General features: G+C 41.4%; 1 protein-coding gene across 16 annotated transcripts in view; it reads right to left on the reverse strand.

Annotated features, from left to right (window-relative positions):
* The window catches only part of PTPRK (protein tyrosine phosphatase receptor type K), a 674,681-nt gene that overhangs the window by 241,410 nt on the left and 407,438 nt on the right, over positions 1-25,833 (reverse strand). For all 16 annotated transcript variants that reach the window (XM_073627229.1, XM_073627239.1, XM_073627238.1 and 13 more), the window contains exons 8-11: positions 18,349-18,651; positions 12,267-12,376; positions 11,700-11,901; positions 2,473-2,578 (exon numbers count right to left, since the gene is read on the reverse strand). In XM_073627229.1, the coding sequence (XP_073483330.1) occupies positions 2,473-2,578; positions 11,700-11,901; positions 12,267-12,376; positions 18,349-18,651 (721 nt within the window). The remainder of the gene's footprint in view (positions 1-2,472; positions 2,579-11,699; positions 11,902-12,266; positions 12,377-18,348; positions 18,652-25,833) is intronic.

Below are 25,833 nucleotides of genomic sequence, written 5' to 3' on the forward strand. Positions count from 1 at the left end.
CTTTCCTTAGACAAGCGGTGTTGAGGAAACACAACAAAATGAATATAAAGACTGTATGAATGCCATTACTCCCACCTAGTCATTTCAGCAATTTTGCTGGTGCTGTCTAAATAATGCAGTCGATTTTTTGGAGATGAGCGGAATGTCATATAAAATTGTGCTGATGTTCTCTAAGGCTGCTATGGCAAAGGCAAACATCCCCAGCCCTAAAAGCATAGAATTGAATGAAATATGACTGGAGTGAAGCTCATCCACACAACAAAGCAGCTTCCTCTGCTTCCATATGAAATACAAGTCTAATACATGTGCACACAGCTTCCAGTCAATAGCATCAAAATTTAATAATAAACGGAGCTCAGCTGACACAAACCACAGAGGGGAAAAGAAATTCCATAATTGACAGAGACAGCAGAGACTTGTAAAGTTCCAGGAAGCCTTGTCATATCTACAATTACAGATTTCAGTAATGAGCCTTCCATTCAGCTAACGGGCTCTTGGCAATAAGGAGGATAACCCTTCAACAACTGACAATCTGGCCAACATACCTGTCAGGAGCAGCAAAAAAAAAAAGAAAAAAAAAAGAAGATTGCCACAGAGCAATGTTCTGTAAATGTATATTATACAGAATTACTTAACGTACACACAAGCATCTGCACAAGCAAACAAAGCAGAGAATTTTGGGGAAAGGAAATGAATGACATTTATAGACAACCAGGATTTAGACTATTCATTTTTATATTTTGTATAGACAAATTATTTTGTATCCATATTCAACTGCATTAACCACAATGACTATTTATATACACTAGCTTATTCACTGTATGCTGATTACATACAAGTAAAATTAAATAAACCATGTTCATATTGTTAATTAGGGATGCGCCGGTACCAGTTTTTTTAAGACTCAGTACTGATACACTTTTTATATATATACAGATTTTCTGAGTTTGCTCCGTCTACTGTGCCAATAATAGCCCTGCTTTTCCCTTTGGAGGGTATTCCATTTTAAAAACATTTTTTTCACATACTAGCCAATACCAATTACTGCTACCTATTTGTCCCTTGAATGCATTCATTTTTTTTTTTTTTTTTTACACATAATGCCCAGCTTACCTGCCTCTACCCTGGTGGTGTAGCGGTAGAGCATTTGCCAGAGCTTCCGATTTGGCATGACATGTGAACCAAAAGGTTTTTCTATGAAGCCGGTTCCCATATCTGTGGGCTGGCTGCAGTGCGATTTCAAAAAGTTACAATTTAAAGTCCAGTTCAGGTAGGATTTCCAATGTCATATACTTAACAATGCGCACCTGAACCACTGAACAAAGTTGCACTGGATGGGGTTTGAAATCACACTTCAAACTGGCCCTGCACATATGTGAACACAGGCTAAGGTTTTAGTATTAGAGCATTTACACGATTACAAGTACTCACGCAAATGCTTAATATGGGCACAGATACTGGTATCAGTGCAACACTATTGTTAATCAATATTCATTTTGACAGACTTGAAAGCACTAAGGCCTGGTTCAAACTAGTACAACTTCAGATGCAACTTGAGTCGCACAGATCGCATGACAAGAAAAACCTCATTGTTTTCAAAGATGCCTGTTCTAATCAATGTGATTAAGAATGGAGTGATCTTGGAAAACGTTCCTGTGCAATTAACAGTGCACCTTGGCCACACAGAATATGCAAAGTCACACCACATAATCACACTGAAAATGACATCAAAGTCGCATTGCAGTAGTGTGAACCGAGCCCCAAAGATATTTAGGTTACTTGCATTAAACTACTAATGGACTATGAAAGGAAACCTTTCACACTAACAGAGATGTTGGTAAGGTTGGAAAAGTATTACCAGTAGCTAACTCTTCCCCTTAAGCTAAGAATAGTGCTATAGACCACATTAACCCTTATACAAAGTTTTAACGCTTTTATTACAGAAGCATACATGCACGGCCATGGGAATAGAAGTTATAAGTGTTTCAGCAAGCCTGATCTCAATCGTAATATATGGTCATGTAATGTAAATATACAATAACATTTGCATTATCAACTGTAAAAATACACATCTTCCTTTCCAGTTAGTAAGAAGAAAGCATATCTGCCTCAAAGCACTACATACATGGCATAAATATAAGATAGCTGACTAACTAAAGCTGGGCATTGACAGCTTGATTTTTGTCCTGTTCATGTTAAATTGGCTGATATTCATGCCGTGGGCGGCCCTGCAAGCACTTTTCAAATTTGATTAAAAAAATTGATTGAGCTGGGTGGAAATTCATCGGCTGAACAATAATAGCATCCTATCAGTTGCAGTCACCGTTCACAGTACAATTGTATTCAGGAAGCAGCAGGTACTGCAGCAACAATAATTTAATAGAGATTCATCCAACTACAATGTTTCTCTCTTGGGCTAAATAGCAGAAATTTGAGCAGTCTATGCCTAGGTCAAGTTGTGGCAACACATACCTGATAGGAGCTCCTTTTGCCTGCGCAGGTCTTAACAGTACAGTGATGGTTGTGGCAGTTTCATTAAGAGAAGCATCAATACCTTCATAGTCTGGTAGTGTTGGAGCTATAGGAAAATGGCAAAAGGAGAAAAAAAATAGAGACATTTTAAATGAAATGTATATTATTCTGATGTAATTTGTTTTCACAGTGAAAAAAGTTGTGATTCGCAAAGAATTGAGACAGACCCACCTACTTAAATGGTCTAATGGCCTTATTCTATAAAGAGCTCTACATTTTAAAAGGTGCTCACACAACAACCAATCAGGATTATTGCTTCTGAAGTCAGGTCAAAACAAGACGGGTTTTGATATGTTTCTACTGAATAAGCTTGACAGTTTCCAATCACAACTACGCTAAGCAGCTATTCTTTGTGGAACTTTTTGGTATGGACAACAAATAACATGGGTGGGTCCCACGCAGAATGCCTGTCAGCACTCCAAATTTCTTTTTATTATTATTATCCACAGATGCCTTACACAGGATAATAACCTGGAATTGCTATGATACAGTGGAAATGCAAACTGAAATTACGTACATAAGGTTCTGTTTGCAGGGCTATAATGAGTGTGTTATTTGTCATAACAATTACTATTTTCAATCAAAATGAAATTACAGTAAATATGACAAACTCACTCTACAATAAGCATCTGTAGTTCCAGTACTCCAGCATTTGTTAACATTGTGGCCAAATGAATGTTGCATATTACAAATGATACTAAGTCATTGTATACAAATTTAACAGAGGTGGTACAATCCTAATTTTCAAACCTAAACTAGAAAAAAAAAGTGTTAACTGCTATGACCAACAACAAAATTTTACTACTGAACACTTTTCATACCTCAGTCTTTGCCAAGTCTTGAGACAAAAAAGTACCACCCCTGTGTCAAGTGCACAAAAACGGAAAATTGTATACTCACCTTTCCGTAATTTTCCTTTCCTGACGCATCTTCATGGCAGCACACACTGGGTTGTGACTCCGCCCCCACAACCTGACAGGATTGGTCTATCTATAAAAGTTGAAGAGAGATGACCCCCACCATTCTCTGTATATATCATTTAAAATAGGGTGGGAATCTGTGTGCTGCCATGAAGATGCGTCAGGAAAGGAAAATTACGGAAAGGTGAGTATACAATTTTCCGTTTTCCTGACGCCTTCATGGCAGCACACACTGGGAAATAACTCGCCAGTCGGGAGGGTGCAAATTAAAGTTTATTATTCTAAAGAGCTGAGGAATTGGCTGTAATAATGGCTCTGCCAAAGTCCGCTGTAGTTAGTTGTGCAGAGTCAATTTTATAGTGAGAAGTAAACGTATGTCTTGACGACCAGGTAGCTGCCTTACAGATCGTTTCCGGTGAAACTCTGCAATATGCTGCCCATGAAGTTGCCACTGCCCTGGTTGAGTGTGCCTTGATGCCTTCTGGGATGGCTAGCTGCTGAGATGAATATGTCTTTTTAATGGTGTTGACTAGCCAGGATGCGATTGTTCGGGAAGTTGCTGGATGACCTTTCCTAGGACCGTGAGGAATTATGAGAAGAGTATCTGATTTTCTGAAAGAGGCTGTAGCTTCCAAATAGCTGGTAATGATAGTTTTAACGTCCAATGCATGCGGTTCACCCTGGTTATTAATAAAGGATGGAAGGTTGATATCTTGATTATAATGAAAAGAAGATGATACCTTGGGAGTGAAACGTTCCGAAGGCCTCAATACCACTCTATCGGGATAGAAGACTAGGTAAGGTTCTGTTATCAGTAATGCTTTAAGTTCTGAAACTCTTCTTGCAGATGTAATGGCGATAAGGAAGGTTACCTTCAGAGTCAGGTTCCAAAGTGAAATTGTCTCAGTCGGCCAAAAAGGAGGTTTGGATAATGCATCAAGAACTGTAGAGAGATTCCATGGTGGAAATGTGGGTTTCTTTGGAGGTCTGATTTTTAAGCAGGCTCTCATGAACTGAATCACTAGAGGATGTAGTGCCCATCTAATGCCTGTTTTAGCTGAAAGAGCCGAAATCTGGACTTTAAGGGTACTAGAGCTTAAGCCTTTGGTAATACCTAACTGAAGAAATTCTAGAACTTGAGGAGGTTCTGGTGATACTGGGTTCCATTTTTTTTGTTGAGCCAGAGAACAAAACCTATTCCATACTTGTGAGTAGGTCCTGTTGGTGGTGCTTCTTCTAGCTTGAAGAAGAGTAGAAATGACCTCCTGTGAGCATCCCTGCTCTAACAGCCGAGTCCTTTCAATTTCCATGCTGTCAGGTGTAACTTCTCTGGAGCTGGATGTAGAAATTGACCCTGGGACAGAAGGTCCGATGTTACTGGGAGAGGAAGCGGTTGTTGTAGGCTGAGTTGTAGTAGGGTTGTGAACCACGGTCTCCTCGGCCAGAAAGGAATTATGGCTATTACAGTTGCCGATGATTTCCGAAGCCTGGATAGGAACCTCGCAATTAAGGGTACTGGGGGAAAAATGTAACCCAGCTTGAAATTCCACGGATGGGTTAGACAATCCATCCCTTCGGCTGATGGGAAGGCTGCTCTTGACAGGAATCTCCGACATTTGGCATTCGCAGGTGTGGCTGCTAGGTCGATTTCTGGTGTTCCCCAAGTTGTTGCAAGAAGGGAAAAGGCCCGTTGGCTCAATGACCACTCGTTGTTGGAGAGAAGCTCCCTGCTCAAATAGTCGGCCAGCATGTTCTGGGCTGCTGGGACATATACCGCTTTTAGGTCTATTAGGTGTACTTGAGCCCACTCCATGATAGGGCGTACCTCCTGCATCAGAGTGCGACTCCTCGTACCCCCTTGCCTCTGGATATATGCTACAGCGACTCTGTTGTCCATCCGTATCACCACGTTCTTCCCTATCAGGTATGGAGTGAAGGCTAGAAGTGCCTGAAAGGCCGCTCTGAGCTCTAGTATGTTGGATACTATCCCCTGGGCTTGAAACTTCCATTGCCCTTGTGCTGCTAGATTTTGGTAATGAGCTCCCCATCCTAGCTGGCTGGCATCTGAAGTGACCACCTCTGGCTGTGGAGAAACTAGAGATTTGTATCTCTTGAGATTCCTGGCTCGTGTCCACCACCACATCGATTGTTTCACACACCTGTGTATGTAGATCTTCTGAAGCATTGATACTCCATTCCACTGCCTCAGAAAAGAATTCTGCAAGATTCTTGTGTGCCATTGGGACCACTGAATCATGGGCAGAGTCGCAGACATGGAGCCCAGGATGCTCATACATACTCTGGCTGGCAAGTGTGTAACCGAGATTAGCCTCTGAACTTTCTGAATCAGAGGCATGATTTTCTCCTGAGGAAGCTGTACTCTGTTCAGGATGGTGTCTAGCTCCGCACTGAGAAAAATCATCTTCTGAGTGGGCTGAAGCTTGCTCTTCTGCCAGTTCACCAGCCAGCCAAAGTTTTGCAGAGTTGATAGTAGGATCTCTCGGTGTTGTATCAAGACCTGGCGACTTTCTGCTAGAAGAAGTATATCGTCCAGATAATGATGTACTCTCAGACCTCTTTCTCTGAGGTATGCGATGAGAGGCAGAAGAACCTTGGTGAAGGTTCTGGGAGCTGATGAGATGCCGAAGGGTAGGCACTGGAACTGGAAGTGGTGTTGATTGATTGAAAAGCGGAGAAATCTTTGAAAAGCAGGATGTATTGGGATGTGAAGATAGGCGTCTGATAAGTCTATGGACAGCATCCAATCTTCTAGATTCACTGCTAATAGGATGGACTGTAGACTCTCCATCTTGAAGGTTTCTATCTTGATATTTTTGTTTAGTCTTTTTAAGTCCAGCACTGGCCGAAAATCCCCCGTTTTCTTTTTTACTAAAAACAGAGGGGAGTAGAAACCTCTGCCTCTTTGACATAGTGGAACCTCCAAAATTGCCTCCTTTTGTTTTAGTTCCATTATGTATTGCAGAAGGATTCTTCTCTTTTGTTGAGAAGCCGGGAGTTTGGTTGGCAAAAAATGGTTTCTGGGGATCTTGTTCAGGAATCTCCACCTGTGACCGTACTTGATCGTAGAAATGGTCCAATGATCCCTGATGTTTTCTGACCATATTTGTGTGAATCTTTTTAGTCTGGCGCCCACCCTCGGGGGATGGGCGGGCGTACCTTCAAAAGGACTTCTGTTGTTCGGTAGAAGGAGTGGCCTTGGTTTTCCGCATCCTCAGGAAAGAAGACTGTGTGTTCTTCCAGTTTCTTTTGAACTCTCTGCCTGGTCTGTATGTTTTTGCTTCTCTGTACCTTTCTGGAAGGTTACCTTTGTAAACGGGACCTCTTGGTCTCTTTGGTCTCCTGTCAGAGGGAATGAGCCCAGATTTTCCCCCTGTCACCTTGGAAATTGCCGTATCTAATTTGGAGCCGAAGAGGTTGGAACCATCGTAGGGAATTCTGCACCAATTTGTTTTTGATGCTGCGTCTGCTACCCAGGGTTTTAGCCACAGAGCTCGTCTTGCCATAACCGAGGCTAACATTGCCCGGGCCGAGCACCTAATAATGTCCACGGAGGCTTCTGCGATAAAATCGCCTGCTAATTTAAGTTCTTGTAGAGACGTAACTACTTTCTCCAAGTCTATCTCTCCCTGAAGAGATTTTTCAATATTGACAGTCCAGCCTGAAATGGCTCTACCAACTGCTGCTGTGGTGACTGCTGGTCTGCAAGCGCCCCCTGCTGTGGAATAGGCTTTTTTGAGTTCTAGGTCTATTTTCCGATCTAGGACGTCACGGAAGGAGACGGCATCTTCAATGGGTAGGGTGACATATGCCTTGCCAAACGCATCAAAGAGGCATCCACAACCGGGGCATTAATTAAGGAGGAGACCTTAGGTTCTCTTAAAGGGTACATTTTTGCAAGTCTGTTGTTTAGGTTAGGCCTCTTGTCGGCTCTCTCCCATTCATCTTTGATCAAATCATTTAATTCCTCGATGAAAGGGAAGGTTTCTGGGTCCCTTTTCAGGTTTGGAAAATATTTCCGCGTTTTTTGAGGTGTTTCCTCAGATTCTTCCCAACCTATGGCCTCTTTGACAGATTTTGCAAATGGTTCGACCAAGGTGAAGTCAAAACCTGTTGGCACTTCCGATTCTTCGTTCTCTGAAGGGGATTCTGGATCTGCCCTTACTTCGATTGCTGAGCAAGGAGGAGCTATGGAGGTACCTGGTTCTGACCTGGCTGGCAGGGGTGCAGTTGACTCCATTATAGATTCTCTGACTGATTCCCGAATCAGGTCAGTTACTTCTCTGATGTCCGATTCTCTCTCTTTCGTAGCTTCATTGAAGCACGAGCGACATGCTAATTTATCTGGCAAAGCCGTGGCGCCACATACCCAGCAGCAATTTGCTGCGGGACGGGTGTGCTGGGTTTGCTTGCGACGTGATGAAGGCGATCTCCTATGATGAGATCGGCTACGTCGAGAACGACTGTGGCGTGAGTGACCACGACGAGAATGGCTACGGTGAGAGTGCCTGTGACGAGATGAGGAGCGTGATCGGCTTCTGCGGGATCTTCTGCTTGAGGCATGGCTTGATCTCTCCCTGCGTCTTGATTTAGACCTGGACGGACTGATAGAAGAAGTCTTGTCAGAAGATGTGCGCTCTTTTTTTTTTTTCTCTCTTCAATACTTACCATATGGACAGCCCCTTACCTTACAGGACGTGGGTGGTCTGCTTGGGCAGTGGTCTCCATGAGCAGAGAAGAAGAATGTAGGCAGAAATAAAGGTCTGGAATGGGGTTAAAGAGGAAAACAAAAATATACATATATATATATATATCTATGCCAAGATAATAATAATAATAATAATATTTTTTCTTATTTCTCCTTTTTTTTTTTTTTTTTAATTATTATTATATTTTTTTTTTTTTTTTTTTTTTTTTTAAATACCCTTGTAACGATGAATCAGGAAGGATCAAAATGACTTACCAGTTTCCAGAGGGAATTTCAGCTTCAGGATGCCAAGAAGAGTCAGCCAAAACGAGCAGAATAGCGAACTGTTGTATTGAAAAGCCAGAGCCCTTTTTTAAATAATGCCGCCGCCGTCGCGCCAAAAATGACGCTTCGCGCATGCGCAGAAGCGCCGAGACGGCTCCGGCGCCATGTTGGAAGCTGGCAAACGTGAAGGCTGTCTCTGTTCGATTCTCCCGCGCATGCGCAATGCGGAGCGGGACGCGCCGGCGGCCATCATGCATGCCTAGAGCGCTGTGGGACTACAGGTACCAGAGGGAGAAAGAATTAGGAAAAAAAGAAAAAGAATAGAAAAAGAAAAGAAGTGGAGACCACTGCAATACTTCAGCTTCTTTAAAGCCTACTATGTGCCAGATGATCCATGATGCTGCCCCTGAGACCACCAGAGTGGGGGCTCCCTCCATAGAAGCTCCTTTAGAGACTGTACAAGAGGGACTTCCAAACAGGAGAGGCTTGAACCTGCTGGGGCGATGCGGTAAGAGGCTCTGCGATGTCCAACCATCTTGTCAGGTGAGGATAAAAAAGAGAATGGTGGGGGTCATCTCTCTTCAACTTTTATAGATAGACCAATCCTGTCAGGTTGTGGGGGCGGAGTCACAACCCAGTGTGTGCTGCCATGAAGGCGTCAGGAAAATGCAATGATTACTCCAAAACAAGCCAACATTTTACATTTTACTCATAAAATGCAGAGGGCAGTTTGGAGTTTGCTGTGGGTTCTTTGTATGACGCTGCCATCCCAGATAGAAGTCCTGTCATATAACCTGTCAAAGTCCTGTGAGACGTTTCCTGACATTCCTCACCCCCATATTAAAATCAATGGATCGTTGCTTGTTTAAGAATCCAGAAGCAATCAAAACACAACCCAAATTTGCAAATTTGTGCTTTATAACGCCACCCCCCCCCCCCCAGGGAAAAAAAAAAGTCACCATTATTAAAAGATTCTTAATAAAAATATTATTCAATAACTAATAGTGCCACATTTTTATCTCTGTAAATGTAACAATTTTCTTGATCATATTCAATGAAGAGTTCTTACTTTTTGTACCCAATTAATGCATCCCAATTAATGTAACACAATTAAACGATCGTAAAGTCTTTTTTTTTTTTTTCTATTAAAACAAACAAACATGTTATATTCACCTCCTCTGTGCAGTGGTTTTGCAAAGGGCAACCCGGATCCTCCTCTTCTTGGGTCCCTGACTGGAGTTCCTGGCCCATCCCTCCTGTTGAGTGCCCCCACAGCAAGCAGCTTGCTATGGGGGCATCCGATTTGAGCCGAGCCACAGATCCATTCAGACATAGAGCCGCGGTTCAGCCCAGCCCCCTCTCTTTCAATGGCTGAATTTGATTGACAGCAGTGGGAGCAAATGGCGCCCCCTGCTGTGTCTCAACCAATCAGGAGAGAAAGTCCTGGACAGCCGAGGCACTTGTGGACAACGCTGGATATAGATGGGGCTCAGGTAAGTATTAGGGGGGCTGCTGCACACAGATCGTTTTTTATCTTAATGCATAGAACGCATTAAGACAAAAAAACACTTTAAAATGCATGAATGATTGCTATAGGCCATTTCACTTAAAAAATTGTGGAAGGAAATCTTTGCTGAATAATTCTTTTGTTCTCAGTTGCCTCAGCTGGGATGGTAGCTACAATGCAAATTCTATGCAACTGCCCTTATACCACCAGAGATGTTCATTGTGCCAATCCTACTTTAAAATCATTTGCAGTCCATGAAGTTACACAGTGCCTGGGCTGTACCACAACACTTGCAACACTGACATTTTGAGGCAATGGATTGGCAATATACACATTCTTTTTTTTATTTTATTTTTTATTTAATTATTCTACTTGATGAAAACATGTAACCCATAACAATAACAGGCATATTTATAAAGCAGTGAAAGTGAATTTCACTAAACACTCAGTGGCAATGAATTGATCGCTGTCACTTAAAACACATTCATCAAGGATACTCACCTGCAGTGAATGTTTAAGGGCCAGTTAACACCACAATTTGATTTCTTGATGTGTTTTTGCATGCAAATTTTTTTTATGCGTTTTCAATGTGTCTCATGCATTTCTGATGTGTTCTGGTGTGTTTTTCCCCCATCATTTCAGATGAGGACATGAGCATTCTGGTGCATTTCTGATACGCTTTGCCAAGTTCCATACAGAAAAAAATTGCAACACGTTCTACTTTTGTTGACTGCATTGGTGAGAACTAGGGCCATCTAAATCCATGTTAAACATTGTACATGAGTTTTTGATGCAGAATAAAAATGCACTGGATTGCATCTGATATGAACAAGTCCTTTAGGTCAGATTCCCTGCTTCATAAATATGCCCCTAAGACCCCTTTCACACTGGGGTGTTTTTCAGGCGCTGTAACCTGAAAGAAGCCTCATCTGCAATCCCAATGTGAAAGCCCGAGTGCTTTTACACTGAGATACTTTTCACTCTGGGGCGTTTTTCAGGCGTTTTTCGGGCGCTGGCAGCGTGAAAGGGTTTGGGCCATCGGCGCACCCAGCCCGGTGGCAAAAACACGAAAGCGCTGCAAAGAAGCTGCTTGCTGGACTTTTTTTGACGCCTTTCCAGCGCAGCTCCCCAGTGTGAAAGCACTTGGGCTTTTACTTTGGGATGGCGGATGAGGCTACTTTCAGGCGCTTTTTTTAACGCTAAAGCGCCTGAAAAACGCCCCAGTGTGAAAGGAGTCTTAGTGTTTAGTTAAAAATACTGTAGTTCCTTTTTTGAAGCTACACTACAGTAGTAGATGTAAATACTGTTGAATTTATAAGAATGTATATAAAGTTAAAAGCATTTATACAGCTTTTTTAATTTTGGATGATAAACCCCTGCAAATATTTTATTTTCTTTTTTTGCTCTATCACCTTCTGTAGATTTTCTTTATTTTTTATCCCAAAGACACAACTGGAAGGGAGTGGAAATCTCTCCAACCTACAATCTCTCTACAACCATAGGTTAAATCTCCTCAGAAGGGACACAAATGGCAATTAAAAACCTGAATGAAATTTTAACTCTTCCCATTCAATTAAAAACTACAGAAAAACGTTGGGCTATACATACACACACAAAAAAAACACAAAAGTAGATTTTATATTAGTGACACATGAATCAATATTATAAAAAATATATTTATAATAGTAAATATAAAAATAATATAAAAAATATTATTACCCATAGCTGGTGTGCATATTGGGTATTTTACCTGATATGTTGGTAGTAACATTGATGGCGGTTGCTGGACCAAATCCTTTGAGAGTACTAGCCCTTAAAAGGAACTGGTATGTAGTGCCCGGATGCAGTTGAGAGAAAACATGATGCGTGCTATTCCAAAGTTTAGTAACAGTTTGCGGGGGTCCTGCCACAGGGACTGCAGGATCAAAAGACCGTATACTATTGTATTTCACCTGTTGAGAGAAAAAGTTTTTACAAAATGGCCTTTGTAGCCATGACACCATATTACATTTGCGAATACTGCAAATTCAATTTATAGGTTCCTTAGGCAATTATAATAAAATAACAAGTCTGCAGATTTTTGTTTTGTGCTAATGATCCCTGTGTTGGGTAATTACAACAATCCGCAATGTGACCAGCACAGACTGTTCCGCACCTGTCCACGGGTTTCACTATTCTCATCACTACCATGCCCTTCATGACGGTCCAATAACCTCAAGCTGCTAGGAACTTTCAAACAACAATCTGTATAATCCAGCATGATTAATTACGGCCATTATTTTAACAAAGACATTTCAGCAGATGTGAGCAGTGGTACCTCATATTGAGTGATAATGCCATTTGGCTCCATAGGTTCCTTCCAATTCAAAAAGATCTTGTCTTCAAATGGTGTGCCTTTCAGTGAGCTGAATGGGACATGTCCAGGTACTGTGGGAAAATAGATTTTTCATTTAAACAATTAACGTAAATATTGCTTTTTAAAGTTAGGTAAATTAAAAGAAAGCTTAAAATGAAAGGATATCTCATAGGAGTGCAGGGGCAAATTAAAAATATTCTGTAGACACAACCATCACTCACACAGGATATATTATGAGACAGCAGCTAGAGCCATTCTGACCTATGCTATAGATTCCAACTGTGAAGGCTCTCAGAAAGAAAACTCAGCTGTTCACAGAAGAGCAGAACTTACTATTCCTTTGCAGGAAGCTCATACAGACATTTAATATTAGAAAAAAAAAGGTTTTATTAGATGGGTTTAGTTTATGAGAATATGGTTTTATAAGGATACATTTATTGTCCTAGCCACTCTAATATATTTGTAATCCTTTAATAGAAAAACAGAGCAAAGTAATCCAATTGGTGGCTATGAATAACTCAACACTTTTGTGCTCTAGCTTTTATTATCCCACCTGCTTCTTTCTTTTGGAAATACAGATACACTCCTCATAAATGAGCTATGCATCTGAGAAAAATGAGCACCCAGAAGCATCAATGGCTCCCTTTTCCTGAGCATTCAAGAATATGAAAATTATTTTACAAACAAATTAGGTGATGTCTATAGTAATAACTTGATGATAGCTACTGTCCTTCTACAGCAGGCAATAAAAAATCAGCACGAAATTACGCTACAATTATTTTACCCGATAAGCCAATGTCTATTAAAATTAGATAACTTTTCACAAAATTATTTTAGACAAAAAGGTAGAAATCAAGCTGATGTGGGTCAGTGGGGCCATTTTTTTTTGTTCACTCCGGTTAAGAGATTTGGTAGCGCTAAAGTTTCTTCTTCAACACATCTGACTCAAAATAAGGGAGGTGACAAGAGAGATTAAAGCATTTCTAAATCTAAGGAGTACATGTGACATGCCTCTTCCTTCAGACAGATGAGCTGTCAGTAGAGTCTCTGGGTGTGGAGGAGAAAAGCACTGCCTTGTCCCTTCACCATCTGACATGTGAGCATACAGACCTAGAGGGCAATGCAAAATGACAGGCTGTGCGTGTCAAGACACTGAAGAGACTAGCTGCCATGGGCTGTTCTTTCTTGATGGGGCTTTCTCTACATCTTACACAAAATGATGGGAAGCTCACATACTTACAGGTTTCCACAAACTAAATGTAATGTATTAACAGTCAAAGTAAAAATGCAAATTAGACTATTTTATTCACTGTGGTCAATAACTTGTAGCCTGGAAAAAATTTTTTTTTTTGTTAGCATTACAAAAGTTAAAATTATTGTCTTGGAAGTCAAACAGCCTCTAAAGTGCAACCAAAACCCATGTGAATAAACATTTTTGCAACATCTGAAAACTTGTTCGACAAAAACCAACGTAGCAAGATTTTGAAGTATTCTGGGACATTTTTAAAATATTAGCTGTTCTACAAAACAACATCTTTTGCTTTTTTATACTTGCCAACTTTGATTCACTTATATAAACGAACCTTGAACATCTATGGTACTATATAGCAGATATGTTTATCAATATTTAGGACCACAAATGAGCACTCAATCAGTTTTGGTGGTCTTTAACCACTTCCGGGCCGCCGCACGCCGATATACGTCCTAACTTTGACAGGGGATAGCGTTGTTATAGCAACAGTTAACTGCCATAACCTCGGTTCCTCTTGTTCGGCCGGCGGTCTGCTTCACGATAAAAGTGGTCTCTGTGGCAGATTCGCCGTGAGATCACTTTTATCAGCGGCAGGAGAGGGGCCCACTCCGGTGCTCTCCGCCGCTTACCGGACCCGTCGGCAGAGGCGGAGGCGATCGGATGTTCTTCCTTCTTTGGCATGGAGATGAGTGAGGGGAAGATGGCCCCCACCCATCTCCATGACATTGCAGGGCGAAAGCGATGTCAAAACGTCACTTCCGCCCATAGCTCTTAAAGGGCCATTTTTTATTTAAATGACAATTTTTTTTTTTTTTTTTATTGCATTTTAGTGTAAACATGAGATCTGAGGTCTTTTTGACCCCAGATCTCATATTTAAGAGGTTCGGTCATGCTTTTTTTCTATTACAAAGGATGTTTACATTCCTTGTAATAGGATTTATAAAAGTGACACTTTTTTTTTTTTTTTTTAGAACAGTGTAAAAATAAAAGGTAAAATAAGGAAAAAAACAAGTTAAACGCGCCCTGTCCCGCCGAGCTCGCGTGCAGAAGCGACCGCATACGTGAGTAGCGCCTGCATATGAAAACGGTGTTCCAACCACACATGTGAGGTATCACCGCGATCGGTAGAGCGAGAAGCAATAATTCTAACCCCAGACCTCCTCTGTAACTCAACATGCAACATGTAGAATTTTTTTTAAATGTCGCCTATGGAGATTTTTAAGGGTAAAAGTTTGTCGCCATTCCACGAGCGGGCGCAATTTTGAAGCGTGACATGTTGGGTATCAATTTACGTGGTGTAACATTATCTTTCACAATATTAAAAAATCTTTTACAAAAATAGGGGTAAGTGGCACTACCTTTATTGGGGTATCTAATGTGAAAATAAGTGCTGAATGTGTATTTTAAGAGCACCCGCTCTGAAGAGTAAAAATCAAAAATCAAATTAAATAAAAATAAAAACTATTTGCATGGATGTGTCCCCACCTCTGTAAATGGGGGAATCTAATCTACAGACGTCCCCTCTGAGATATGTGTAATAAACCAATTAGTTAATCATTAGGTAACACGTGAAAACTAATCTAAAGCATGTATTTAATACCCTCCATCCATCCAGAGACCTCTTGGGTAGTGATGAGAGGAGTATTAAATAATAAATTATAAATGAGCAAACCAAATATTATAGGTATTTCGTGACCACATAAAAAACATAAGAAGTCCTTATGAACGTGAGAATCCAATCCCACATGTGAAGAAAAAAATGTAAATTATATATAAATAATTCCAGTAAAAAAACCTAGCAGTCCCAGCATGACATTATATATATATGAATCAAAATGTTCCAGCAGAAAGGTGTATATATAAAGTGTTCCAACGGTGTTCCAGCAGTATTCTTTGTAATTAGTGACTTTTGTGCAAGCAATCAGCTATCATTCAGTGACTTGCGGTGCTCCCCCTCAAGGATCCCCACTCACCAGCTCCCTGTACCCCTGCAGGGGTAGTAGGCATGTAGTGTTACACTCTGGTATGGTATCCTAGGTTCCAATGAGGTTGTTCCTGGGTCCTCCCGCTCTCCCGGTTTGCAAGTCGCCGATGGCAGCAGCGCTTATACCACAGAGGTGGCAGCTCTCCTCTCCCAGTTGTAATGGAAACACTGCGTTTTCCAATGAACCGCTATTACCGGCGGAAGGAGGTCAGAGAACAACTGGAGAATGATAAGCCTGCCCCCTTCGTTTATCTCCTGCGGAAATATCACCCTTTACTTTACAATACAGACCGCGCTTCTTACAGCCGGTAATAGCGGTTCATTGGAAAACGCAGTGTTTCCATTACAACTGGGAGAGGAGAGTGGGGATCCTTGAGGGGGAGCACCGCAAGTCACTGGATGATAGCTGATTGCTTGCACAAAAGTCACTAATTACAAAGAATACTGCTGGAACACATTATATATACACCTTTCTGCTGGAACATTTTGATTCATATATATATATATATATATATATATATATATATATATATATATATATATATATATATATATATATATATAATGTCATGCTGGGACTGCTAGGTTTTTTTACTGGAATTATTTATATATAATTTACATTTTTTTCTTCACATGTGGGATTGGATTCTCACGTTCATAAGGACTTCTTATGTTTTTTATGTGGTCACGAAATACCTATAATATTTGGTTTGCTCATTTATAATTTATTATTTAATACTCCTCTCATCACTACCCAAGAGGTCTCTGGATGGATGGAGGGTATTAAATACATGCTTTAGATTAGTTTTCACGTGTTACCTAATGATTAACTAATTGGTTTATTACACATATCTCAGAGGGGACGTCTGTAGATTAGATTCCCCCATTTACACAGAGGTGGGGACACATCACCTGTAGGGTGAGTAGGGTGTAGGGTGATGAATTTCCACCCCCCACAGCCCCAAATTTTGTTTTTTTTGCCGACAGTCTGTAGTGGGTGGGTCTTTACGGTCCCTTCCACAGCTCTACTTGTTGAACCAAATGTGAAGAGCCCAGTGACAATGTCACTGCTACTTTTACAAGGTAATGTGGACGTCTTCCTCCACCCATCCCCACAGGGAGCAGACAATTACTCAGCAGCAGGGGTTTTCCTGTCAGCACCATCTTTGTTGATGGGGGAATCGTGCTAATTTCTTTCCTGCAACCTGTGGATGCAGGAAATAAATTTGCACCGTCTATGACCTGCTTAAGTTTATGTAACTGCTTAATGTATTTTTACTTCCCACTGAGAACAACTTGTTATTTATCTCAGCAGTAAGTGATCTCATTGTGCCAAAAGCTCATTATACCTGGTTAGATTTTCATTTGAATGCTCAAAGAAAATAATTTATCAGAACATTCTTACCATCAAGACAACTAGTTTCATTTGAAAGCCTTTACATTTTACATTCAGACCACCTATTTAAGCAAAAGCCTGAATGTATTACATTTTCATTACAATATGAACGGGTTTCCCCAGAATATAAAAAAAAAAAAAAACTGTTAGAATTCTGTTTGTGAAAATATTTCCATCCTGCACCTTCAAATCTCATTATTACGGTTAAAAATAGATTTTGGTTTAGCCCCACTAGCCATTAGAGAATTGAACAAACACACTGAAACACTTTTTGCATTTTAACCATTTGACCTCCACATTCCAGTGGGTAGTTCCAAGTGGATAAAGAAAGCTCATTGCAGCCATGAGCTTGCTATTTTTTTTTTTTTTTTCAGCCTGCACCCATTACAATGAAGGGATGCCAACCACCCCTCCTACCAACTTCTGGGATGGTTCCTGGGATCTCCCAAGACTGTGGTAACCACCCTCAGAATACCAAGAGGGCGGAGCTTAGGTAACATCCCTCCCAAGATGAATGAACCTAGAAGCAACAAGTATTTTTTTTTTCACTTCTGGGCTCAGTTTATTCATTCCTTGGCTACTGTGGTTGGGCAAGCAGCTAATCCCACATGATCTATGCTTGACACTGCTGCAGAGAGCAGGGGGGTTGAATACACCCCTGATAACTCTATAAGGACAACCTGTTATATGCCAATATTTTCACACAGGAGGGCTTCATAGCCCCCTTGTGATGGCAATAATGTTAAATGAAAAATAAAGAAGTGTTAAAAAAATTATAATAAAATAACTTTAGGTTTATGCCCTTCTTTTAAAAGCACTTTTAACTAGTCCAGCTCTTTGGACATACTTTAAAGAGTGAACCAAAAAAATGATATACAATAATATATATATATAAATAAATTAAAAAACTCCCTTCGCCCCACACAAAAACATTGGGCTAGGGCTTGCACATGTATGTCAACAGCAATTGTGCCACACAATTGCTGCAAGATTGGAGTTAGAGGAATGACTCTAGAGCTGGCGTTCTGTACCGATCAAATCAGCATGTAATAAAACTGGTGCAAGACAGACATAATCGGTTTGTCGGGCTCCAGCAGACTTCAACAAAATGGTGCATAAATGTAATGACACGGGTTAAAGATGGATTCAGTTTCTGTTCTTAACCAGTAGAGAACTCCTCAGACGTGTTTTGCCCTTTTGACGGCTTAATTGTTGAGAAACTATGATTATAAAGCTATACCATGCAAGGCGGGAGCAGAATTTGCTAGGGAATATTCTAGCAAGTTCAAAGCCAAAGTGCATGTGAAATAAAAATAATTTAAGGAAAGGAAAAACACTACAAGTAAGCTTTTGCATATTAGGTTTTTTTTGGCTTTTACCTGCAATTTAATTTGTCTAACACTAGACTTACCATCTTCATCTGTTTGGATAATGGTTTCTTCACTTTCTTTCCTTCCCTCTGGATTGGTTAAAATCATTTTCAAGCTAACATTTGTGTAAGGAGGGAGATGATCCACTACATGCTGAGGAGCTTTGGGGTCCATATCTAGACAGTCAGCCTTGTTCACGCCATGGCCCCTGTAGTAGTGGTAGCAAATGGTAACATTGAAGGTATGGCAGCGAGTGATATTGTAGCCCAAAGACTCCCAATCAACAGCAATACGCCTAGACTGTATCTCAGCAATCTTCAGAGTTTTCGGTGTCCTCATAGGTTCTGGATAAACAGAAGAGAGTACATAGTGTAAGTGATGTACCAAAAAAACAGAGGACCAGTTCATTTCACAGTTCTACCATATGGTTATGCCGTCAAAACAGCATTCTCATTTTTATGAATCATTCCAATAATAAAATGACATTTTCTGCACTCTTCTTCTGCATGTCCATTAACATTCAACAGCCATGAAGCACAATGCCTACTATTATTTTCCAAAATAAATAAATCTGAAACTTCTAAAGCTTCTATATATCTCATGATCTGTATATAAACATTTACTTATTATGAATATGAGTACGAGTTGAAGAAGAGTCAGCTTTTGTTGCCATCTGCAGTGTCAGTGCAATAAATACAGTGTGGATAAAATGCTCTTGTGTAAAGGATAGCAAAGCTTCTATGCAACATATCAAGGACATAACAGGACATTGATGGCAATGCATAATATATGTCACCAGTCTTTACCAAAAATTACATTTTTTATGGGCTGGTCTTTTAGTGCCAGGGCTCTATGGACAGGTACTATTCTATATATGCTATAGCTTTATAAACAATATGTATTAAATTAGATTTAAAACTTAGGGCCCATCACACCTGTCTTTTTTGGCGTGTTGCATTAAGGCAACTCATTCATTTTGATTGGACTGCCAACACACCAAAGTGGACATGAAAATGCACACATTTTTCCAATGAAGTGCAACACAACACTGTGGTTATTTACTAAAGACAAATAGACTGTACACTTTGCAAGTGCAGTTGCACTCTTTTTTTTTTTTTTCCCGTAAATGTAGTGAAGCTTCACTTTGTAAAGAACGCTCAGTCAGGTGCAAGGAAAATAAAAGTATAAGCATTTTTGCTTACACATGATTGGATGATGGAAATCAGCAGAGCTTACCGCATTTACTCAGCTCTGTGGAAAATGAGTGCAACTGCACTTGCAAAGTGCACCATCTATTTGCCTTTAGTAGATCAACCCTTGTGTGTTGCAAGTCAACAAAGGTGCATTACGGACCCAATTCACCTAATGTCTGTTATAACAACATAATGGAGTGAATGGGGTCTAACTGGATGACCGTTTGTTCGCAAAAAACAAAACAAAACAAAACTGTGTAACATAAATTAGTGCCATTTTTTTAATACCCAGTCTCAATGCTGCTGCTCTCTTGCAGTCTCTTTATGTCTACAATCATGCAGTTCCAAAATGGCTGCATGACATTACTTAGAACGGGTTTCCTGATGAGACAACAGTGAATCAGGTATAATGTGCACTGAAACAGCCATTTGCAGTCTGTATTGGAAGGCCACGTGTCACCAGAAGGTGACAATGCAAGAGCACAAATGGGAGACAAGAGTAGAGCATTGTCACCCTGTAAAAAGTCTTCATGGCAGGATCACAAGGTATTATTTTAATGAAAGCCCCCAGATTTCAAATATAAAAATTTACTCATGAAATGAAATTAACATGGTAAAAAGTTTATATACAATTCCAAAGTTTTGATTTACATGAACTTTAAGTTCTAAAGCTGCAACAGATCAAATAACTTAGTATAAAGAAAATCATAAGCATAGAAAGGATAAGTATTGGAGAACATTATAAGACAGAAGAAAAATAGAGAGAGAAGGCTAAGCTTCTTGCAGGTGAAGAACAATAATTCTAAGTTGCAGCCCTGCCAAGATGCCCCCTAAAGGTGGAACACCATAGCTGTTTTGTTTCATCCCCTGCCATTCTGAGATCTTCCCTGTGGGTTTTTAATCAATGTTTAAGACTCAAAGACATTAAAGAGGAAATGTTAATTAATAGCATGATCACTTTTAATAGTGCTTGGAGCAGATGCATAGGGATAAAATGAGAAGACCAGGCAGCTGTCGCTTTTAATTTTTTTTTTCTTTCTTGGGAAGTAAATTAGCCAATATATCATACTAGGAGAGCATCAATATCCCCTGGATTATGATGAATCCACTTGCATTTTGATGCAATCTGCTAAATGAACTAATTGCTCAGTTAAAACAGCAGTCTAAGGGATGACGCACATTTTAATTGCCATTTACTGGTGTTCATAGTCATTATTACAGCTGGATAAAGAAAGCTTATATGTAAGGTCTGTATAAAAATAAATTACAATAACAAATGCTAACACTAAATAAGTAATACACATTTATATTTTCAAAAATTATACAAATTTTGATACAAATTAAAGAGGAACTGCAGTCTGCTCACATAATTTGTAATAAAAACATCTTTCTGAAGCTTCCCTCCAAACCACTTTGCATATTTTTATATATACTGCGATTCTGTACTTGCAAAATATGCTGCAGAAATCTCCCTCCACGGAGTCTGGCTGCAACCATAACTGTGGGCAGCTGAAGCTGCTGCCTGTTCACTTCCTGGATTTACACAGAGGCACACCTCCAGCTCTGCATCTCTCATTAGCCCTCTTATGACTCATCCCCTCCCTTCCTGGCAAACTCTCACAAGAAAGACAGAGCTGTGCATGATGTCATAAGCCTTGGCTTTTTACCATAAAAGAAACAGGAAGTGGGCTGTATAAGGTATTAACTGGCAGAAAAAAATGCTTTACTATCCAAAGTTAAAACAACACGGGTAGAGGATTTAATAGATGGAAAGATTTAAAAATGACTGAAGTTCGGCTTTAAAAATGTATTTCTCGCACCCTCTCACTACATTAGCAGTTTCTTCTGGTGCTGAGATCTTGGCTGGGGACAGCATGCTATCAGTACAGGGTGAGATGAGCATGTAGAGCAGAGGTCTCAAACTGGCGGCCCTCCAGCTGTTGCGAAACTACAAGTCCCATGAGGCATTGCAAGGCTGACAGTTACAAGCATGACTCCCACAGGCAAAGGCATGATGGGACATGTAGTTTTGCAACAGCTGGAGGGCCGCCAGTTTGAGACCCCTGATGTAGAAGGATAGGAGGTTAATCAGTGTTAGATCTTAGTTTGGTGATGAGGTTAGTGTAAGGCTTGGGGGTTCAGTACATGGTGCGGGATTGCTGTTAAAGTAGAACTATAGGTAAAACTTTTTTTTTCATTTTGGATAGAGCAAGGGAGGGTTATAACCTGTGTCAGATTTATTATTTTTTGCCATCTTTGTCCTATTGCAGATACTTCCCTTCACTTCCTGTCCCATAACCAAACAGGAAGTGACAAAAATCCCTGAAAATTAAGATAATTCCTTGGGGACCCCCCGGTCAATAGAACTAGTGTTCATGTTGGAAGATTTTACCTCCATTACTTTTCCGGGGACAACCCAAAATTTGGGATTTTCTTTTACTTTCACTTTTAATGACAATAATAAACAGGACAAATAGAGAGGGTGCATCTCCTTAACGGGGGCACAGACAGCAATAAAAACCGGCAGGTCTAATTCCTTTTCCACTCTATCCAAAGCTAAAACAAAGGATTGAATGTGTAGTGGTGGGTAAAGGAGTTTAAAAGAACTTGTTTGGGGATTAGGTGTTCTGGTAGGAAGCAATTAAAGTGACTGTAAAGTATAAAGATTTTTTTGTACCTTAATGCATTCTCTTTCAGCTCCAGCACCCTATAGATAGAAGCTAGGAGGCTTTACCTCCCGCCGCGCTCCTCGATCACCCGCATCATAAGACGGCCAGCGCTCGAGGTACTCCCTCCCCGGGGAAGCCCCATGGACAGATTTGTGGAGCGATCGGTCCCCCGAGCGGTGCCGACAACCCGCTCAGCGGCAGGAGACGAGGCGTCCTGTGCAGCCAACATGGCTGACGCTGCACATGCTGCTCCATCCAGCTCCTCTGACTCCCTGCTGTCTCCGACAAACACAGCGCAACAGCCCCCATGGATCCTGCCTCCCCGGCTGGCATTGCACAGGCAGTAGTGGCTCTCCTCACCCCCAAGATCACAGAGACAGTTGATCAGGCTGTTCTTAAAGGGCTAGAACAGCTCCATAGAGAGATACAGTCTCAGGCACTGCTCATAACTCACACTGAAGAGAGAATCTCATCAGTTGAAGATGAAATAGCTGCAATCTCTGCTGCCATGGCCAGGCTTTCTAATACCCAGAGAGTTTTTCAAAATAAGGTGGATGACCTAGAAAACCGCTCGAGGTGCAATAATTTGTGCATCATAGGGCTACCAGAATCCTATAAACTGGCCACACTTGGTAATATATGCTCCATATGGTGTCATGTCCTGCTATTGTTCAGGGCACACACAACTACCACCCCCTCCCTTTTTTATGCCTTTCCACGTGCTGCTCAGCTCGCCATGTGGACACCCAGGACATTAGGGTCTCCCCTCATTCTCCCCCCCCCCTCCCCTATCCATTCACCTTCTTCCGTCCTTTCTCCTCGGGGTGTCTGAGTGTTACTGCCACAGAGGATGCACCTATTGGCGGTTGCACTCATGGAGAATACTTCGTAGGTAAAAAAAGAGACATTTCTGATGCGCTGTTGGAGGCTTGTCCTCCCTCTTTTTCCTGATTTTAATCGAAGGATTGTGTGTTTTGATTAATTTTTCCATACCAGAACTCTTTTGGGCTGCCTAACATCTCCCTGTCACAATGGTCATGGCTTCTCCGAATGCTGGGGATCACCTAAAGGTAATTTCATGGAATGTCAAGGGGCTTCATTCCCCTAATAAACGTATGCAAATCCTGAGGCATCTTAAGCATTTGCGAGCAGATGTGGTTCTCCTTCAGGAGACTCATCTGGCAGCAGATTTCACACGCCTATGTAAACTGTGGGTAGGCAAAGCATACGGCTCTCCAGCTGTGGGACGCAAGGCAGGGGTTAGTATTTTGATTCACAAACATCACCAACACACAGTTCGCTCCGTTTAGACGGACACAGCAGGTCGTAGGATTACTCTACAGCTAACAATTGCCACTCGTGACATCGCCATCTCAAATGTATATGCTGTTAACTCTCCTGGGCAGGCCTTTTTTTTAAAGATGTTATATCCTGGGCGTTGCTGATCCCAGAAACCTCTCACATCGGTGGTGATTTCAACTCTGTTGTGCATCCCTTCGAGGACCACACTTTGGGACCTAACCGGCGACCTTCTCAAACTACTGTTCACACTTTGCTCGCCCACACAACATCCACACTTCAACTCATGGATGCCTGGCGCACTGCACATCCTAATGACCGTGAGTGTACATTTTCTACTCCATTTGACTCCTTTTCCCGTATCGACTATTTATTTTTCTCCCAGGCCTTAAAACCCCTTAGTGACCATCTCTGCCTTAGAGGACATGGTCATCTCCGACCATGCCCCTATTAGCCTTCAGCTGTCCAGGTTTGTATCCCCCTGATCCGCGTGTTCCCTCTTACCTAGCTGATAATGACGATTTCAAACATACCTACGCTCGGCCTGGGTGGAATTCGTTGAGACCAAAGGGAGCCATTTCAGCACCCCAAATTTGTTTTGGGAAACTGGCAAGGCCTTTCTAAGAGGGCACATTATTTCCTACTCTGCCCAATTTAAAAAAACAAATCTGCCTCAATTACCATCAGGCCAGTGAATCCCTTTGCTTTGCTTATCATGCTTTGAATCAGGATCATACCCCTGCCAACCGTAAACCTTGGCAATCTGCTAAGCACACCTCTGATCACTGGGCTGCGCAGCAGGAGGCAATTAAACAATCTTACTTTTATATACGGATTCATAGGCACGGTAACAAGGCGGGTAGACTTAGTGAGGCTTTGTTCTGGGCGTCACACTGTTACCCATATAAAAGGCCCTCAGATCCCCTTCTGACTCTATCGTCAACCTGCCCTCTGAGGTCAACACCCTCTTTACCTCCTATTACACGTCCCTCTACTCTGAAGATCCTATCGATGTAGCTGCGGCAAACTCGTTACTTACGGGACTTTGTCCCCCTACGCTCTCCTCCGCCCAACTCAATTTGCTCAATGCCCCTATTACTGTGGAAGACATCCACCTCACGATCAAATCCTTAGCGGCAGGTAAAGCTCCGGGATCCGACGGCCTTCCCGCAGAATTTTATAAGCCAAAGGCGGATTTTATCCCAGACACACTACACCGCGTTTACAAGGAGAAGATGTGGGCTGAGGGACCATACCTTTCATCTGGTTTGCAAGCTCACATTAAGCTTTTTGCCAAGAAAGGAAAGGACCCTCTACTCCCAGGCACTTATAGACCTATATATCCCTCATTAACGTTGATGCTAAAATTCTCTCTAAAATCCTTGCGACCCAGCTCTCTCAGCTCCTCCCTTCTATCCTCCATTAAGCCCGGTCAGGATTCGTCCCAGGACGTTCGGCCACTCTCAATATCCACAAGGTTCTGTTGGCCCTCGAACATGCTAAGGTCCACTCAGACCAGGGTATAGCCATAATTTCACTTGATGCCGAAAAGGCTTTTGATAATATTAGATTCTCTTGGCTATTCATGGTCATGAAAGTGTTTGGCATGCCAGGTCCAATTCTGAACTTTATCCAAAAGATGTATTCCACTCCTATGGCCGACTTGTCACCCTGGACTTTATATCTACCAATATTCCACTCACCAAGGGTACAAGACAGGGATGCCCTCTCTCCCCTCTTCTCTTCATTGTTGCTATTGAACCACTCGAATCCTGAATTCTTCCTCAGGGATTAGCGGTGTCATGATTGGCAAACGTTTCGCTCAGCTTTATTTGCTGATGACATATTGCTCTTCTCCACTGACCCTTCTGATTTCTCCAAGCTCCAAGAAATACTAAAGATCTGTGTCTGCGCTAGGCTCAGGATCAATCTTGACAAAAGCAAAGTCTTGGCACTTAATCCATCTGCAACCTCCAGGTGGACTTCCTCATCCACTTCCTGCTTGTCAAGCAATATATAAACTATCTTGGCACATCTATCATCTTCTTTGTATAACCTAAATTATCCTCCATCGATCACTTATATTGTACAGGAGTTGGAAGCTTGGGCAGCCCTTTCTATCTCACTCTTTGGAAGATGTCACCTCTTCAAAATGGTATCCTTTGTGAGGTTACTCTATTCTCTACAAACTCTCCCCCTATCTTACTGAAACATTCTGACGTCCTCAAAATCCATAAAGCTTTACTTACCTTTCTCTGGCAAGGTAAACGGCCTCGAATTGCATTACAAAAATTATGTCTTCCCACGAGTGAAGGTGGAGCTGGGTTGCCCAACTTAAGGTTTTACAATCTGGCATGCCTTCTGA

The sequence above is a fragment of the Aquarana catesbeiana genome, linkage group LG04 (assembly GCF_042186555.1).
Source record: "Aquarana catesbeiana isolate 2022-GZ linkage group LG04, ASM4218655v1, whole genome shotgun sequence".
NCBI lineage: Eukaryota > Metazoa > Chordata > Amphibia > Anura > Ranidae > Aquarana > Aquarana catesbeiana.